A 19,622-nucleotide genomic window follows, 5' to 3' on the forward strand; every position below is an offset into this window, starting at 1 on the left:
TAGATTTTTGGATTAGGGAACTATACTTCTCATAATTTTACTGAAAGTTTTTTGGTGGAGGAGATTATAATTAAGCTGAATTTCATATGGACCTTTATAAATGCATCCTGAAGGTAATTTTATGCAACGTATAAAATAATTTTGCGCATGAAACAAAGTTTCATAGTGAGGAGTTTTCCATTTGTCATGTCATGTCAGCATGCAAAACATTTTAAATTTGCAGTATTTCAAATTTGGGATTTTCAGATTAGGGATGCTTAGCCTATATGTACTGTAAGTTTAATCGTTGTTTAACATTTCTTTGTCTTTGTCTCTAGCATGTTTTCCAAGGGCTCAGATCATATTTGTACCTGGAAACTGGCAGATATTCAATGAATATTTTGAAAAGAATAAGTACTAGTATATATGAAGTGCCTCTTTATTTAATGTCTCCCTATTTATCTATTGTGCCACTCCTAAAATGTTCTTATCATGGCCTCTATTAGATACACCATATTTATCTTATAAATCACTAATAGCCTGACTTAATAATTTTATTCATATAGCTACTGCTTCTTGAGGAAATATACCTGGTAATTCTGTGTGACACATAGCTTATACTCAATAGTATCTGTGGATAAAACTTCTAAAAGAAAATAAAAAATCTATAGCAAGTGCTCTTATTTATTATAAGTTATAAAATTCCCAGAAGGCAGTAACCATCTAAGTTTCTCTAAACAATAGTTCATTTAACTAGATCCTTAAAAAAATAGTCTGATAAAAGACCCAATTTCCCCATCTTTTTAGGGATCATGATCTTAACGAGGAATTTAATTTTTTAAATTTCTCAGCTCAAAATTTTTTTAAAGAAAGGTGGTTTTTTCAGCTAATGAAAAGATTACTTTTGCATTTAGTTTCTAGATGAAACTAATAATACCTGCATTACATCTGAGCTAGTAAATATGTAAGCATTAAATATTTGAGGGACTTATTCATATTCCTTGACTAGCAGTCAAGCAAAGGAGGACAATTCTTCACTCTAAAACTTATTAGCCCAGATAACTAGTTTTCTTCAATTTTCATGTTAAAAAAAATACTATTTTCTAACTCATTTAACATCTTTCTCCCTTTACTTCTCAAAGTGTATTTTAAAACTGGTTTTAAAATGATTAAAAAGTTCAATTCTTATTATGTCTCATAGATGCTTTCTTTTTTTTTTTTTTTTTTTTGTCCTGGGGATTGAATAAACCCAGAGGTATTTTACCACTGAGCTACATCCCCAACACTTTTAATTTTTTTATTTTGAGACAGGGTCTCCCTAATTTGCTTAGGGCCTTAAAAGTTGCTGAGACTAGCTTCAAACTTGCCATCCTTCTGCCTCTGCCTCCCAAGTCACTAGGATTATAGACATGTGCCATAGTGCCTGGTTTCTTTTTGTATCTTAAAGATCTTCCACTTTATCCAGCTAGATGATAAGATTTTTGGACTTTTTTACATGTACAAACACAGTCAGTTATAGAATCTCCTGCCTTTGAAATTCAAAATAATATTAAGTCAAACTGAAATCTAAATTTTGATAAGATTTCACTCTTTTCTAATTTTTAAGTAGTTCTGAAATTTCCAAATAGAGAAATTTCCACCTTTCTTTAAAAAAAAAATTATTTTCTTTTATTCTATGCTTTATACTTCTCCCTTGGTCCCTAAGATTCATAATCCTAACAATTAAGAAGTTCTTTTTAGCTTCTACCTTGAGAATACACAACTGCTCTTTCATAATTTCTAAAGAAAATGCAGACTAGCCAATGATTATCCTTCTACCATATCATCATATACTGCTCAGTTCTGCTGTTCCTTTTGTGGTATTATTCTCAAATTCATTAGAAATACATATCCTAGCTCTATTCTTTAAGAGTTTTATCAGACTATTACTTGTCTTTCCTGACAGAGAAGTCATTATGAGCAACCCAGAACAAAAGATATTTCACTACTCTTCAGGTTCCCCATCACAAAATATAGAAATAATGCCTGACAACTATGTTTCACATGACAAATAGAAAAATAATTAACTAAACCCATAATAGAATGTTTATGTTAAATAATAAAAAATAATTAAGATCACCACCAAAACCCCCGAGTCAAAAGATAAAACCCAAAATTAAGATCTATTTCCAAAAATTTATTTGTAATTAGGGAAAAGACTTCACACCTACTGCTTTATCTCCTAATTCAAAACAGAGCCCCCGCAAAGCAAAGAGTAACCTAACATACCTCCTCTTCTCCCTGGCTTCCACAGAGGAGTCTGTTCCAGTAGAGGAGAGCACAGTGGCAGCTGTGACCCCATTGGCAGTGCTAGGTGGAGGACGATTGGTGATCACACAGAGTGGGGTGCTACAAGAGACACTCTCTGCTGTCTTCTCTGTTGTAGAGTCAGCCTGGGATTTGTAAGGAGTCCTGAAATCAAAAGAGACATGAGCAGGAGAATGGTCAGCTTGTAATACCATAAAGCACTGGCTCAGAGACAGGAAGGTTAGAAAGGGCTAACTAGAGAATCTTCTTACTCAGATTTTGTTTGTTGATTTGTTAATTCTGAGCTCTTAAATCTTAGAACAATGTAATTACATGTTTAGTTGGACATCCTCTACCTGAGGACTCACACTTAATTTTATTAATACTATTTTTTTGTCTGAGATCAAAAAACAAAACCAAAAATTAGCTATATGGTACCAAGCAAGATAGTGACATATGCAAGAGTGCTTTAAATGACTCCTTATTACCATCTGGCCTCCCTCCACACATGCACACAGAGACAGTGTCTTGCTACACAGGAGAAAGACACTAAAGTCACTTACGATATTAGTTTCCACCTGTCCCTCAATTCTTGGCAGTGGGAGTCTTTGTGGTAGTCCTCAGTCTAGATTTGATGACCATCTTCTTGAATTATCCATTTGAAAAATACTCTACAACCTCAGTATGTTTAGTTCTCCCTCACCTAGTTCAGCAACTGCAGTCTCTTTTCATTTAACAAAATGCCTAATTGTCTGTATTCGTAACTGCACAAGGGAGAAATTAAAACAAAAACCGAATAGGAATTCTGTATGTAACCTTAGCTACAGACTTTTCAACAGCAAGCTGTATAATTAAACTCATTTATGTGAAAACAAGATCTTTGTTTCTTAACAAAGAGTTAGGAGCAACCATTGGCTCTCCACCCAAAAAGCTATCATTTGTGATGTCACAGCTTGTTGCTGGGGTAACAGAGATCCAAAATTGATACAGAGATGGCAAAAGCAATGAAAAGCATGAATGTTAAAAATCTGTTTTTCACCCACTCACAATTATTACCAGAAATGTTTATAAGTAGCTATAAGTTCACTTCCAAATAATCAATTATTAGAATAAGCTTAAAAGAAATAATTGGATAAGAATCTATTATGGTACTTAGATACAAATATAAAAATAGAATACTTTTAAAGATGGAAGTGGTATCTAAAAAATATAAGCTACTTTTTCAGAAGCTTAATTTTTTATTCATTTTCTAATTTGAAAAATTAAAGGTAAATAATTCCCCAAACTTATTAATCTATAGGGAGTACTAATAAAATTAAAAACACATTTATGAAATTATAGGCATGGCAGCACACATCTATAGTCCTAGCTATTTGGGAGACTAGCTACCTGTAGTTCAGGAGATCAAGGCCAGTCTGGGCAACACAGTGAGATCCCGTTTCAAAACACAAACAAACAAACAACAATAAAAACCCATTAGGTAAGATTTTTCATACCTTACCTAAGGTTTTTTTTTTTTTTTTTTTTTTTTAGGTTAATAACATATTTTGTTCTCTGCATTTCTTAAGCTATTGAAATGTCAGAAATTTAATTTTATTAAATCATACAACAAGATTTTTACTATTATTTTGAAATGCGATATAATTTCACAAGTAGATAAGAGACTAGGAAAAACTCTAGAGCAGGAATCAAAGTTGGTACAATGGAGTAGGATAAATATAGGCTTTGGGTTTAAGGTAATTTACTGTCTGATCTCTTCTTCATCTATAAAATAGGAATAATGATATCTTTACATGCAGGATTCTTGTGATAACTAAACAATGCTGCAGAACTCCTAAAATAGTACCTGAGATAAAATATAAATTCACTGGAAACAAAACAGCGACAAAATGGATAAGAGCTTTGAAATGGACAAATCTGCGTTCAAATCCTGCTCAGGTGTGTGATGGTGGGCAGATGACTAAGCTTTTGGTCTCCGTTTCCTCATTTATAACATAATTCTTAATCAACCGTGAAGCTCTTTTTTCCCATATTTTTTATTGGTGCATTATTTTAATTGTATATAATGGTAGGAGGTATTGTTACATATTAATACATGCACACTACAAAACAATATAATTTGGCAAATAGCATATATACTGGGGAGCTCTTTATGAAACTATAAATAATATATGTGTACTTAAGATGGCTAGTTGCCTAAGCCATATCCATTGTTCATTACTAACAGAACCCTGTATCATTGAGGACAGCAATGTACCTATTAAACATCTACATCTACCAATGTACCTATTAAAGCCTCCCTATAAACTGGAGATATCCAAGGAGATATAAACAGAAAACTAGTAGTTCTGAGAAAGTTTTCGGTTCAGAGGCACTCCATTCCTGCTGCTTCCCTCTTTCCTCCTGCTTCCTCCCTTCATTGCAGCCATAATGGCTAGAACCCCAGCAGTTATTTTGTTTATTGAGTCAATTTATGGAAATAGATGCCATGATGCAAAGATTACAGAGTAGAAACACTGAAAAAAAATCTGGATCCTTTAATGACTTTAGAGCTATTAGGTTAGCCCTGACTATTTCTGTGCTTCCTACAAGAGAAGGATATAAACCTTTATCTTATTTAAGGCACTATTATATGTGAGTAAAGCAAATCTCAATATAATTTGTATATAGTAACCGAGCCAATGTCTGCCACATAATAAGGTTCAAAAACTTTTCCCCAATGTCAGTTCTTAATAGTTAATCAAGTAACCTATTTGTGTTTTGGCTTCTTCATCTATGATGATAATAATTACCATATCTGTATAGTTGGATAATTATGGGGATCCAATAAATTTCCACATAGTTATACAGTATTATTTTTATTAATCAGTCATAAGCCTGTCCCTCCTTATAAATAACTGGATTATTATGAGAACCTAATGAATTTCTACATAATTATACCGTACTATAATAACCCATCATGATCTTATCTTTTCTGGTCAAATTAATAATCACTACTTGTTTTCAGGAAAGAAATCTAGTAAACTGACAAGTATCAATAATCACCACTCTAACTGGTGTTCTTGCAACATGTCTTCATTAATAATTTTACATTTTCTTTTGTGTCACCCATAGGGACAAGACCCACAAAAACTATACCTCAAAAGCAAAAAGGTCTCTGACCACATGAAAAAGATTAAAGAACCATAATTAAAACCACAGCTAAAGTTCTGCCACACTTTCATAATGAAACTCTGCCCATGGAATCCCTTAGATAAACTAGAAACCAAGGAGATACTGTCCCCAAACATTTTAGACAAGCCTGAATCTCTCCTTTCCCACAGCATTTCCGGAAAAACATTCTCATTGGCTGGGAATTTTTAGAAGGCTGTAGGAGGCTTTTGGAATATCAGCTATCTTTCCTTCTTATCTGGGTTTGTATGCCATCTTCCATCTTCCAAAACAACAAGAAACTCCCACTCATAAATACTAGAAAGTTAAAATATAAGAATATTTTAAATACTTAATTTACTGCAATAGGTATAACCATTAAATTGTACTCAGAACTGGTAAAATTGTTGAGAGATAAAAGCAATCATGTTAAGTTGATCCTTGAATCCCAAATATAATGATATATATCCTATGTTATTCAATAAGCAATGGTTAACTGGCTAAGAAAAGCCAAAACAAAACCATCTCCATTAAGTTATGGAAATTTTCACAGGAATTCATATTTCCACCTCAGTGACAAAGTCTCTTTAGTTCAAATCTCATGTGTTTCCAGAGGCATTAACTTTGAAGAATGCAACTCAAATGGCTCCAAGAAGCCTTACCTGCCATGGTGTACAGATGCAGTAGTGTTTGCACTGATTGGTGCAGGGCAAGAAGAGGCAGGTTGCCACTGGCTGCCCCGAGAGGTAGATGAACCAATGGTAATGGGTGAGGTAGCAGGAGATGAATTGCGATTGGCTGAAATGTAGGGACTTGTGGGGTCACTACTTCTACCAAATGAAGCACTGCAAAATAGCACACAGTCACTTTCTTCAGGACATGCTGCTCACCCACCATTTCCCAGCACCACCTTCCCACATTCCCAGATTGTTCAATTGAAAGGAATATAGACCAAAGAGAGGGCATGGCAACTGGGAAATGGAGTGCTCAACTCCAGCTGGAGCTGGGACACTGGCAGCAAACAGGTGATCACCGGAAAGAGTGAAGCAATCATTACTCTTTTTAGAATGATCTTTAGGTCAGTCATCCAAAAGAGTGAAGGAATGTGAAGGAGGAGAGATGATTTAACAAGGAAAAGCCAGAAAGTAGAATATATGACAAGAGTAGAAGCTCAGAAAGGGTAACAATAGGAAACAGAATAACTCTATTAGAAAAAATAAGTCCCAACAAACCCAAGTCAAAAAAGTCATGCAATCCCAAATGTCTACCTGATATAGAAGCAGCAATGCAAAGCCAAAGTAAGATGAGGGAATTTGGAGAGGTTTTCAAATTTTAAAATAAAAAAGTGGACAGGAGTAAAGAAATTATGAAAAAATGCCTTTGAGAACTGCAGTTATTTAATTTAAAGCCAAAATGCCTTTGGAAGGATTTGAAGTTTGAAGTCTAGAAAGTAACGTTGTATGGGAAACAAAAGGCAACTTTTCTTGGTTTCTAGTGAAGATAGGTAAGAACCATCTCAATTGCAGCAAAAAGTTACTTGGGTTAGAATTTTAAAAAAATACTTCCTAACTATAATAGTAATGACACACTTGAAGGGGTGATTTAAAAGGGCTATGCAGCCTTCTCTGGAAAAGAGACTTTTTTGTTGGGTCCCATCCAAATGGATTCCTGCCTACATACAGACAAGAGATGACATAGAAAAGAAAAGTATACCAAGGCCTGGCACAGCCGGGGAATGATAAATTCCTGTTTTTCTTTTCTGTTGAAAATGGTGATGGCACAGAATTCTTTCTTCTTGAAAAGATCATAAGAGAAGATTTTATAAAATCAAAAGGTGCCTTAGGGTTACAGAAGATATGCTTTGGAAATCCAAGGTGTGAAGCAAGTTATACATCTTTTCTCAAAAAGTACTCTCATAATTAAGCACACTTTCCACTCTAAATAGAAGCAGCACTTTCCTTTCTGTTCACTGTAACCTGCCAGACTTCATCTATCAAACCAAATGCCACTCAACCCATTTGCTAATGATATGGATCAAGGAAATCAGCAACCTCGGCACAAAATAACTCCATGCCTGACAACAAAATAGCAGCTTTGTCCCCTTTCTATATCTAGAACATTATCTTCTGAGAAAAGTTTTCTTGAATTTCATTTCAACTGAGAGGAATAATAACCTATCTAGGTGAATGAAGGCCTTTGCCATTAATACAAATAGCTGATAACCTCACATAGACAGAAACACTTAGTATATAAAATAAAGAATCAGTGAAATCACTGACCTGTGCCTGTACAGTTTCAAAATTAAACCCTTTCGATTTTGGCTATATCTGTAGAATTAAAGCAGTGGTTGTTTCTTTTATAGCTTATTATTTCCTGGGTTCTGACATTAACTATTTTACAAATCTTCCTGCCAAATGGAAATAAGTTTTGATCCCAAACAGCTAATCTGCCCATATAGTCTATGGCCAAAGCCTGTTTCTAAGGTAACCAACCAGCCATCTAGGAAACCTAATGAAGGCATGAAGAGGCAGTTGGAGGGGTTAAGTGGAAGTGAAGAAAGAATTCAAAGTAAGCAGTGAAAAACAGATTCTTCCACATCAGCAGCAAAGTTCAAATTAAAAAATTAATTAAGTATATCTTATAGCTAGCTTAATGGTTCTGGCAAAGGTGCTTTGCTTGCTGGCTAATACGTGGCAAAGAAAATAATTGCAGAAAAGGGAACAGAGATGAGAAAAAAGAAGGAAACCCATGTACCTTCTCTGCACCAAACTTGCGAGTTTCACATCTTGATGGATCTGAGGGCCATTAAAGTCATAAAAAAAAAAAAAAACTCAAGTCCCTAAATTAACAGGCTTTAACATGAAACTTCTTTAATGCAATAGAAAACTGTTCCCATTTCCCACCCTTTACCACCCTACCTTGTCCCCCCCTTCCTCCCCACAAAAACATAACACAATGAAAAATACTCTAGTTTTAGAAAGAGAAAAACCAGCTGCTGGACAAGGGTGTTTTAAATTCAGTCTTGCCCAATGATGACTAGTAGTCACTTTTGATTGAAGACTTTAATAGGACTGAGAAGATAGAGTCTAAAGTCAGATCTTTGGTAAGAATTTGGAGTTAGCTTACTTTAATTTAGATATTAAGAAAACAAATTAATTTTAATTTTAAATTAGTCAAGATGTTAATCCCAAGAAATCTAAAAGCAATTTATTTGTTGATTCATTTTTGTGGTGCTAATTGGATATAAAAAGGCATGCAATTATTACCCATATTCCCATAGCCAAGTGAATGAAAATCATCTCCCAAACCCCTTGCGCCTGGTACCTTTTCAAGTAGGTTGATACATAGGTGGAAGGAGCAATTGTCTGTGGAGTTTCATTTCTCTTTGCTTCATCCTTCCACAGCTGCCGAGTATAGGAGCCACTCCTCACTAGATTAACAGCTGACTCTCTGTAGAGGCATGAAAGAAAAACAATCCAAACACTGATTCCTACCATCAGTTTTGTCCATGATACAATGCACAAGGGGAGAGAAGAGCCAACAGCAAACTGTAACATGGCTAAAGAAACAGATACATCTTTCCAGTGATTCTGTTTTATATATACCAGACAAAGGATGACTATTACTGTCTGTTTTCTTCTAACAACTTCAAAGCCAACTAATTTCAACAGGTACCAAATTCCTCATATCAAAGGTCCTTCATCCTTTTGTAAAGAGAAGTCACTTTAGTTCCTTGTTTTAAAAGCACCCTGTAATCAGTCCCCAGTAGTAGGTTACTCATAAGTTAACCAGAGAAGGGACGGGTGAAAAAGACAAAGTCTGCCACCATGGAAAAAGGTTACTACAGAAGGAGAAAGGAAAGGAAGACTTGTTGGGAGCCTCTTTAGCATTATAAATTAGAAGGCATCAAGGAAGGGGCTGTAGTAGGATTTTGGATCCACAGACATTCCATATTTGCTGGGTGGAGGACCATACTGTGAGAAGTAGGTTAGGTTCTGCCCTGAGATGCAGGAGTACTTCAAAATCCCTGTATTGCTTTTAACTGGTGAGGAAGACTTTAAATTTTATCTACTTACAAATTATAAATTGACCAAGTAAATAATATTTTTAGTGTTTTCTATATGATAAGCAGAGTGCTAGGCACTAGAGGTCTTTGAGCAATCACACAGATATAGACCCTATCTTTATAGAGCCTGCTAGGGGAATAAAACTAACCCACAATTTGGAAGGGCCAGGGAGGATGTCCTACAAACAGTAACATCTAGATGGGCTGGGAAGCATTCTCAGCAGAAGGAACAAATAATTCATAACGTGCTAAGGATACCTACAGGAAGAAGGCAGACATATAAAGGCCACGAGATCATTATGCCCAGAAGAGTTAAAGGAAACCATTTTCTGGTCTGTGCTATGATTACCTGTTCTCCTTTTCTTCAATGTCATTTGTGCTACTGAGCCTCCGGGATGCTAGTGAACTAAAGTAGCTTTTGTTTTCTCTTTCCTGTAAAACAAAAAAAAGCAAAGCACAAGAAAGGTACAATACTGATCCAGCATAAAACAATCTGGCTAAAAAAGCAAGAACTAATCTACCTATATAGTCTTATATCTGGTTCCAAACTAATGCCATTTTGAGTGATATTAAAAAAGGTAGCTTTCAAAAGCTTATTCCTAATCACTCCATTAAAATCTCATAGGCAGTGAAATAATTCTCATAAGAAAAGTAAGGATAGACAACGGTAGCACAAATTACACAAAGCAGTAGTCCTGCCTTTGAAAAGTCATGGAGCAGGCTAGGGTTGTGGGAGAGCACTTGCCTAGTATGTGTGAGGCACTGGGTTCAATTCTCAGCACCACATATAAATATGTGAATAAAATAAAGATCCATAATGTCTAAAAAAATTTTTTTAAAAAGTCATGGAGCTCTCCTCACTATTCTTCATCAAATAAGTCTATTGAATCGCTAGCATACCTTTTCCTTAAAATGCACAAAAGATATGCTGCAGAATTAATCCAATATGCCTTTCCTCTTCAAGTAGTCTCCAGAAGTACAAGACAAAACAAGAGGACTATGATTATAAGGAAGATCTGATCCAGAAGCGGGTACTAAGTGAGCCCTATAAAATCTGGAACCAAATTCGTCCCTGATGAATACATAGAAGAATTATTTATGGTGTTAGCTTGATCATATGTCTATGAATTAAAAAGATTACAAGTGTAAAAATGTTTTTTCTAAATCCTAATGTGCCTGAGCTTCATTAGGATTCAAAGCCCAGCTAAGGAACTTTGCTTCTAAACATCAAAAGAGTGAAGTTTCTGGTACTGGTTCAAAAGAACCTTTTGAGCCATATCCAATTTTCTCTGATCCTCTATTTTACTCTAGATAAGAAGGTAAGCAAGAATGAACATATAAGTCAAAAGAAGAAGCTATATTTAAAATTTATTTTCTTTTTTGACCAAGAGAATAATAGCAAGCAAATAGCAACTTGATGATACTATCAATGTGTCTGTCTCCTTCCTCAGGTGTTATAGTTCAACATTCCTCTTACAGAATAGAAAATATTTTAATTATTCCCAGGATTGAATTTTCATGAAAGAAAACTGCTTGGAATTCTCCTACATCCTGCTGGAATTGCACCTTTTCTTTGTTGTCCAGCAGAGCAGAGATCCGAGGGCTTGAAGAGGAGCGGTAGATGGAAGAGCCTCGATCCCTTAGGCCTTCTCTGGAATTGGCCACTTCACTAAGCATGTTGTGACTGCCAGTTTTTTTGAGTCCCAATCTCCATGAAGAAGGAGATTCATCTTTGGCCTCTTCTGGCTTGTTAAAAAGGCTGGAGGAGAACTATGAGGGAGGATGCAAAGAAAAGAAAAAAGCAAGGTCCCGATGAGCCTTCTGTTTGAGCCTATTTGCCCTTTCCATGCTTAACAAAGTTCAGTGAAGCAACTAAGGCAGCACCAGAGAACAAACACACGGTGGGCTGTCTGCCAATGTGCCCTCCTCACCTAGAGGACGCTTATCACCTCTCAAGGCTCTCTTTCTCCCTAAGCCAGAAATAGCCTCCAATTCTCAGCACAGTTCTCCTCCCTGACAGATTTGTTCTGAGAAATAAAAAACCATTTGCTCTCCTTAACTGACCTGGAGCACCAGGAGGTTGATACAGATGTAGTGATATACAGATGAAGAGGTAGTGATACATCTTCTCTTGACTCACTGGGTAACTGAAAATAAGATATTTCACTCCTTAGGTCTCAACATGCTCATTTGTAAAATGGTGATAATGAGTTTAATTCCTCCATATGATATGTGGAGTTTGAAAACACAAGATGAGCTAATGTGTAAATATGTCTGAAGGTACTATATGTGATAAGCTGATTTAATACTAATAAAATATCAGAGGCTCCTCCACACAAATTCTAACTGCCAACTTCAAAAGAACTTATTTGATGTTGGATAGCAGTTCCAAGAATTTTAGATTTCACTGACCACAAAATTTAAAAAGAAAAACTTTAAAGGTCAAAGGTTTCTACCTTTTTTCTTTTGTCTGGAGAGAAGATCTTTCAAAACATGAACAGCTCACCATCATTGTCATTATATTAAAAAGAAGAAAGAATTTTTAATTTTAGAAAAGAAAGTTTCACGCCTGGGGCTGTAGCTCAGTGGTAGAGCACTTGCCTAACACGTGCAAGGCTCTGGGTTCCACCCCAGCACTGCATTAAAAAAAGGAAGCTACATAAAAAGCTTACATTATCTTTAATTATAAATCAGGGAAAATTCATAGACTAGCATTAGCCCAAAGACCAGTTTAAGGTATAATTGGTCTTTGGAACACAACCCAACAGCTCCTTCCTAGGGTCTGGGAAACTTTGCAAGGTCATCTTTACTGCTTGAAATAGTGAAAATGCAGTACAAATGTTAATGCATTCATCTCCAACTCATGCTCAGAGTTTTCTCTTCATTGTCACGTGAGTACATACATTTATATACTCCTTCCTTTTTATTTTTTATTTATTTATTTTAGAATTTTAATATTTATTTTTTAGTTTTCGGCGGACACAACATCTCTGTTTGTATGTGGTGTTGAGGATCGAACCCGGGTCGCACGCATGCCAGGCGAGCGCGCTACCGCTTGAGCCACATCCCCAGCCCTCTCCTTCCTTTTTATAAGTTACCCTAATTCTTAGGGAATCTTTCCCCCTTTTACAGTATTATTCAGCAAAGTGGAATCAGTACTGCATGTGTTTGTATTTTTAAAAATTTATTATTTTTCTTTTTGAAAATTAGAAAGTTTAGCTGAGTGCTGTGGTGCACACCTACAATCAGCAACTTGGGAAGCTGAGGCAGGAAGAACAAAAGTCCAAAACCAACCTGGGCAACCTGGTGAGAGCCTGTCTCAAAAAAGGACTGGGAATACAGCTCAGTGGGAGAGCACCCATGGGTTCAATTCCCAGTAGAGCAAAAAATTAAAAATGAAATAAAAATAAAAACATAGGAAATCTAGTCACAACTAGAAGCAGTGACAGTATGTGAGGTACAACCAAGTGATTATATTCTATTTGAAGCCTGTGTAATGATTCACAATGATGTTTCTAGGAATAAATAAGTAGCCAAGACTTGTTCTCTCATTTCCACAAGGACACCAGAAGCCCATCTTTCCAATTCATGAGGAAATAAGATCAATAAGTTAATATCTCCAAAACCACACAGTTTTTTCAACAGTTCTATTCCAAAGAATTTGGATCAATTCTTAACTTCAAAACCAATTTTGCACTTTGTAGAGTGGATCATCATTCAGCTCTGTCTCACTGACTAGGAGCCTACAGATTCTTAGTTTGTGTAAAGTTGTAGCAGGAAGTGCTCCTGGAATTTCAACATGTTCTTTCTACTTCTGCCCTTTACCCATCATAAAGTATAAAGACATGAAAACAAAGTTTTAGAGAGAAGTAGAAAAAAGAGAATAGTCATCAAAGCAATTATTTTTGGATGCCAGATATCTTCCCAAACCTGTCTAAAGTTTATATATAGTTACCTTAACCTTGGATGTGAAAAAAAAAACAAACAGGAAATGACTTTAAAAAAAAAAATGTTTTTGGTCCCAGACTATTCTATCCTATGTTATCTTAACCCATCTGTAGCCATATTTGGTGATGGTTTTACAAAAAGTATTTTTGGCAGTGTTATGCACTGATTCTTTGTGTCCCTACAAAAGTCATATATTAAAGCCCTAATCCCCAATATGTCTTATTTGGAGATGGGGCCAGTGAGTAGGTGGTAATGGTTAAACAAGGTCAACAAAGTGGGTCTCTCCTCCAACAGGGCTGGTGCCCTTATATGAAGAGGAAGAGACACCAGAGCTCCCTTTCTCTCCACCATGTTAGGACATAGCAAGAAGGTGGCCATCTTCAAGACAGAAGAGTCACATGGCTCATATACTGAATCCAGTATATTGGTCTGGGACTTCTTAGCCTTCAGAACTGTGAGGAATAAATTTCAATTGCTTACATCAACCAGTGTGGTATTTTGTTCTAGGAGAGGACTAAGGCAAAAGTATATCTTTATTGTTTTACAAGAACATATCTTTGAGTCCTTTCTAAATATGTATTATTGCAGGAGGGTGAAATATAATACCCAAATAATTCCAAAGTACTCACTCTCCTAGCAGAAGAGGCAGAGAAGGTATTCTGAGCTGGTGTTGGTATCTGCTCCATGACACTACTCTTGCTTTCAGAGTTGGAATGGTTGACAGTGGCTTCTGGCTTTTTATCTGTTATTTAAGATAAGAGAAGTAACAAGTCCAAGTATGAAAACCATACCTTTGTGTGTCTATGTTCTTTTCTGCTAACAGAAAAGGCTTGTTATCAGAACAGATTTTAGGGCCATGTAATACTAAACTCAAACTAAGATGAACTCTCCAGCCACTGTGGAGATAGTATTCCCATCTTGTGTCTTTGGCAGAGTTATGCCCTGATTCTTTATGTAAGCTCCAACTCTAATTTCCAGATGAAAAGTGAAAATTGTTTATACATTATCAGTAAAATCATATATAGAATTCATTAGTTACTACTTGGGAAGAATATGTGTTTGGGGGTTGCTTGGCAGGGGAAAAAACAAAAAGTACAAGATAGACTTTGTTTTCTAGGTAATTATAATCAAAAGAGATAAGACTCTTTACAATGATAATAACATAATGTCATATAAAATTCAGGTACTAAAGTGGTTGATTCAGATCAACAAGTGCTAGAGAATTTCAGAGGAGGCAGATCCTCTGAGGGAAGAAACAGGGAAAATTGCTACATTAGTCAGGGTTCTTTAGAACAGAACCACAGAGGAAGCTGGAAGACAGTACTGACTGACAGGTGGAAGAGGAAGAAGGGGCATGAGTAATGGCTCAGAAATCAAAAGACATACATCTGATGGTCAGCAAAATGGCCAGCCTACTTTAAATAGTGGAAATTCCTATGGTTACAATAGGAAATAAAGGTAAAAAGAGATTGGAGGGTGAGCTACAGAATAATATTATTGCTGAACTCACATAATATAAATGAGTGGTCCATATCGGTAGGGTTATCAATCAGAAAGCTTGTCTTTTTATTGCTACAAACTAAATAACTACCACTGTGCCTGTGTCTAGTGAATGATGCACTGATTCTGATTTGTGTACTCTGGAAACAACCCCAGAGTAACCTACTCATGAATTATGTGACAATTTTAAACTATATCCTAACTGTGTGATACTAGAAAAGTTTACTTATATTTAAATCTCTATTTTCTCACTGAGTCTTACCTTGTGGGAATTATGATAAAGATTAGAGATTATGTTCTAAAACTGCATAGCTCATTGTCTGGCCATAGTAAATCCCTCATTTTTAAAAAAATAATGTTTTTTTTAATTATTGTGAATATTCAAGGCATTCTTTAAATACTGAGTTATCTGTAGCCCTGAGAAATCCAGCTTACTAGCCAAATGTGACAGACTGTTACTGTAATAGCTCCCAACAAATCATGTCTCCGCGAATCTATACCCTTGTGCAAATCATGTCTCCATGAATCCAATCCATTTCTACATTGACTCTGGGCTTAGCCAGGTGATTTGCTATGGCCAAGGGAACATTAGAAAATGTGACAAAAGTTAAGTTTGAAAAGTGCCTATACACTGAGCTTTGGCCTTTGACTGCTTTTTGAAGCATCTGCCACATGAAGAAGAAGCTAAGTTGCTTGAAGATACGAGTCACATGGCTCATTTGCACTAAACATCCTGCCATCTAGGACCTCATCCCTCTAGATGATTCATCAGTTGACTATACAAACATGAGTGAACCCAGCATTACCATGAGGAGACACAAATCATACAACTGAGCCCTTCTGAAATTGCCAATCCGTTGAATTTGGTACACATAAAGTATTATTGTTTTAAGCCACTAAGTTTGGGGATAGTTTTTACTCAGCAATAAATAATTGATTCACAAAATATTTAAGTCAAATAAATAAAAGGGGAAAAAGAAAAACTCTAATCAAAATGCTTATGTTCACCTCAAAATATAATTAATATCTTTACTACAACATAAGACACATGAAAAATATCATATTAAAAAGTTGTATCTGTGGGTCTTTAAAATTAGGATAAATGCATTCAACAAGTATTAATTTACTACGACACAGGCAATATTTGGAAAGGTTTTGGTATAATGCACTTCCTTGCATTTTCCCCACATATTTATTGAGCACCTTAATAGAAGGCCATGTGCTAGGAACTATGGTACACAGCAAGTCGATCAAGAAACATTACTTTCAAGTGCTTCCAAAGCTTGCTGATGGGAGAAGAGCAGAAAGGAAGAGCAACAAACCAAATAATTCAAATATTAAACATCAGGAAAAAAGTAATACACCAGACATTCAAACAATAGCTACAGGAATCAGGGGAGGGAAGAAAACCATATATTTATATGGTAGGGCTCCATAAAGAAAAAGTTGATTGGAGCTGGGATTTGGGACATGAGTGAAATTTCAGTTGGCAGAGAACTGCAGAAATGAGTAGGGAAGCTTGCTAGAACCATCTGGTTTCTGCCCACACCAGGCTAGTGAAACTGCTCTCTAGGATTACTAGTGACTTCCTAATTGCTGTGTCATCCTTCAGCTCTCCCTTCTCACTACAGCCCTGGTTTCTGAGGTAGAATGATGCATCCTGGTTTTCCTCAATTTTTCTGGTCACACCTTCTTTGCCTCCTTCAGTGATTCTATTTCACTTCCTTCCACTTCACATCCTAAGCACAGTATGTCAAGATTCTTTTTTGTACCTCTTTTCTCTAAAGTCTTTTCCTTGGGGATCTCAACCTTTTCTAATTTCATCTTTCACTTCTGTGCAGATAATTTGCACTGGTCCCTTACTACTCTGAGGAGCTCCAGATCAAAACTATATGTGCTATCTACGAAACCTAATTCACCTAACCTCCTATGGTGTCAATTTCTCAATCTAAAAAGTGGTGATAATGATATATACCCCAGAGTGTGATTATGAGGATTAAATAAAAATGTTTAAATGTGTGTTGCAAAGTAAAATGCACTGCAGATGTAAAGTTTTATTATAATTCCCTGAACTAAACATAATCTTTCTTACTAGTGAATGCCAATGATTGGATTAATCTCTCTCACATGGCATGTATTTTACTCATGTATATATGCCTTTCTATTCCCCTACTAGACATATTCAACAAAAAACATTTAATGAATGTGAGTGCCTGCCATGTGCCAGACATTGTGCTGAGACCTGGGGGCATAATAATAAACCCAGTGTTCCCAGCCAAAACAATGAGTACTAGAAGAGAATTAAGAACATGGTGCTAGAGGGATACAAACAGGGGAGCAATACTGTTGGGTGGGAGAATAGAAAAGGGGTTCATTATTTGCATATTTCAGTTATCAGAAAAACCTAAAAAATCACCATTTGAATCTGCTAGATCCTAAAGCTCCTAACAGAACTCACTAAACAAGTATCTGAAGGCCTGAAATAAATTTTAAAGTACAAATAAACATTCAACAGCAGGAGAGATCACAGCATGTTTAAAGAAATCGATCAATATGGTCTGACTATAATATGTCCTTGCCTGTATGTAGCACTGGAAAGGTCAGCTGGAGATAGATTATGAAAGGTCTTGACAGCCAGGCTACAGAGTTTGGGACTTAGTCCATAGGCAAAGGTGGAGTGAGGAGGTAGTTCTAGCTTTTGAATTAGGTACACGATAGTTATAAGGGTGTTGTAGGTATTTTACTCCAACAGCAGTATGGAGATGGGCTGCAGGGAATGAGATCTGGGGTGGTGGTACAAATCACAAGCAATGCCTGGAGTTCAAGCAGCTCCCTCCCATTTTTTTAAAATACCTTAGTAGATATAGCATAGAGCAAGCCCAATATTAATTCCGGGTAATATCTGAAAACTTGGCAATATGTCAATGCTCAATAGCTAATACAAAGGACAAAAAGAAACACATTTATGAATCTTTTTAAGTACTGACACTGCATTTCCAGAGCAAGCTACACCTGATTAATAATAGAAATCCAAGTCTCAATGAATATAAGGTCATCTCCTATATTGAAAACCTAGCTTGTGTCTGTCTTCTCTATGGCACTGATGGACTCTAACCTCTGGTGACATTCAGTGAGCCTCAGATTGAAACATGAAGTACAGGTGATATTCTCCCATGATTGACGGAAACCATATCAGGAAAGCCAGACATCATCAGAAGCTTGGGCCAAGACAACAGAGTAAGTTAAATATCTTCATTATAGGTAGTCCAGCTACAACAGAATTCAGAGGAAAATAAGACTTCATTATAAACTTAATGGGTGGCCTCTTCCCCTCTAACTTGGTTTTCAAACTGGAAATGTCATTTTTTTTTCATGAACTCAAATCTGGAGGGATAATGTGCCAATGAATGCAGGGCATATGTGCAATTAAAATCTTAGCTTACCAGTTCTTTCCAATTATCTATGAGAATTATTCTTTGCAGCTGAATTTCTATTCAGTAAAATCCAGCTTATTATTTCTCAATGATTGCCAGCCTTTACAAAACCAAACCTATAGGCTATTTTATAGCTTAATGATCTGACCATGTTCAGCACCTCATTCTCATTTTTAGGGCTCCTGTCTTGTCAATAATAAACTTAAGAATCTCCATATGAGATGTACAGTTAAACTTCCATAGATTCAACTAACCATGGACTGAAAATAATTCAAGAAAAAAAATGTATACATATTGAATATGTACAGACTTTTTCCCCATCATTATTCCCTACAATACAGTGTAACAACTATTTACATAGCATTTATATTGCATTGTATATTATAAGTAACTTAGAATTATTTGAAGTACACAGGAGGGTGTGCATAGTTTATAAGCAAATACTGTGTCGTTTTAAATAAGGGACTTAAGCATCTAAGAATTTTGATTATCTAGAGGGGTCCTAAAACCAATTTTCCAGAATACCTGGGAAGGACTGTACTGTTATCAATGAAAGTCATATAGGGCCTGTAATCCCAATGACTCGGGTGATTGAGGCAAGAGAATCTCAAGTTTTAAGCCAACTTCAGCAACTTAGAAAAAAAAGGAAATGGAGATGTGGCTTGGTGGTTAAACACCCCTAGGTTCAATCCCGACACAAAAAGAAAAAAAAAAAATGATAAAGATAAGCCAGGCATGGTGGTGCACACCTGCAATCCAAGCTACTCAGGAGGCTGAGACAGAAGGATCTTAGTGAGATCCTGTCTGAAAAAATGAAAGGGCAGGAGTCTAAGTTCAGTGTTAGAATGCCCCTGGGTTCAATTCCCAGCATTACCCCTCCACTAAAAAGAATCATAAAGGTAAATATGATATTGTTCCTTTCTTAATCCTCTATTCAGGACCTGAAGGAACTTTATATAATAAGGAGAAAGATGGGGGATGGGGGGTGGGGTGGGGAGGGTGGTCGATTTTAGGATTCTGTTTAGGGAATCAAACTAACCTGAGAACTAAGTACAAATTTTCACCAGTTCATCAGAAGTATTTGACCCAAAGATACATAGTGACTTTTTGGAATCTGATCTTGATGCTATTTACAAATTCAAGGTTAGGACAGCTGGCTCCCTCACACAGAATTCTCTGTGCACCTTACTATATGGCTGCATAGAAACTGGAAGATATAGTTTAACAGAGCTCACAGCTTTTATAAACAAGTTGTCACT

General features: G+C 36.1%; 1 protein-coding gene across 10 annotated transcripts in view; it reads right to left on the bottom strand.

The window, feature by feature from the left end:
- The window catches only part of Ppp1r12b (protein phosphatase 1 regulatory subunit 12B), a 205,910-nt gene that overhangs the window by 112,719 nt on the left and 73,569 nt on the right, over positions 1-19,622 (bottom strand). For 5 of the 10 annotated variants that reach the window (XM_076832219.1, XM_076832218.1, XM_076832217.1 and 2 more), the window contains exons 9-14: positions 14,059-14,171; positions 11,048-11,251; positions 9,831-9,913; positions 8,740-8,865; positions 6,078-6,260; positions 2,248-2,430 (exon numbers count right to left, since the gene is read on the bottom strand). In XM_076832219.1, coding sequence (XP_076688334.1) covers positions 2,248-2,430; positions 6,078-6,260; positions 8,740-8,865; positions 9,831-9,913; positions 11,048-11,251; positions 14,059-14,171 — 892 coding nt within the window. Of the gene's footprint in view, positions 1-2,247; positions 2,431-6,077; positions 6,261-8,169; positions 8,211-8,739; positions 8,866-9,830; positions 9,914-11,047; positions 11,252-14,058; positions 14,172-19,622 lie in introns of those variants that run through there. The other 5 variants (XM_076832223.1, XM_076832221.1, XM_076832225.1 and 2 more) reach the window with 4 other exon arrangements.

This window comes from Callospermophilus lateralis, chromosome 13 (genome assembly GCF_048772815.1).
Source record: "Callospermophilus lateralis isolate mCalLat2 chromosome 13, mCalLat2.hap1, whole genome shotgun sequence".
In the NCBI taxonomy this organism is placed as follows: Eukaryota; Metazoa; Chordata; class Mammalia; order Rodentia; family Sciuridae; genus Callospermophilus; species Callospermophilus lateralis.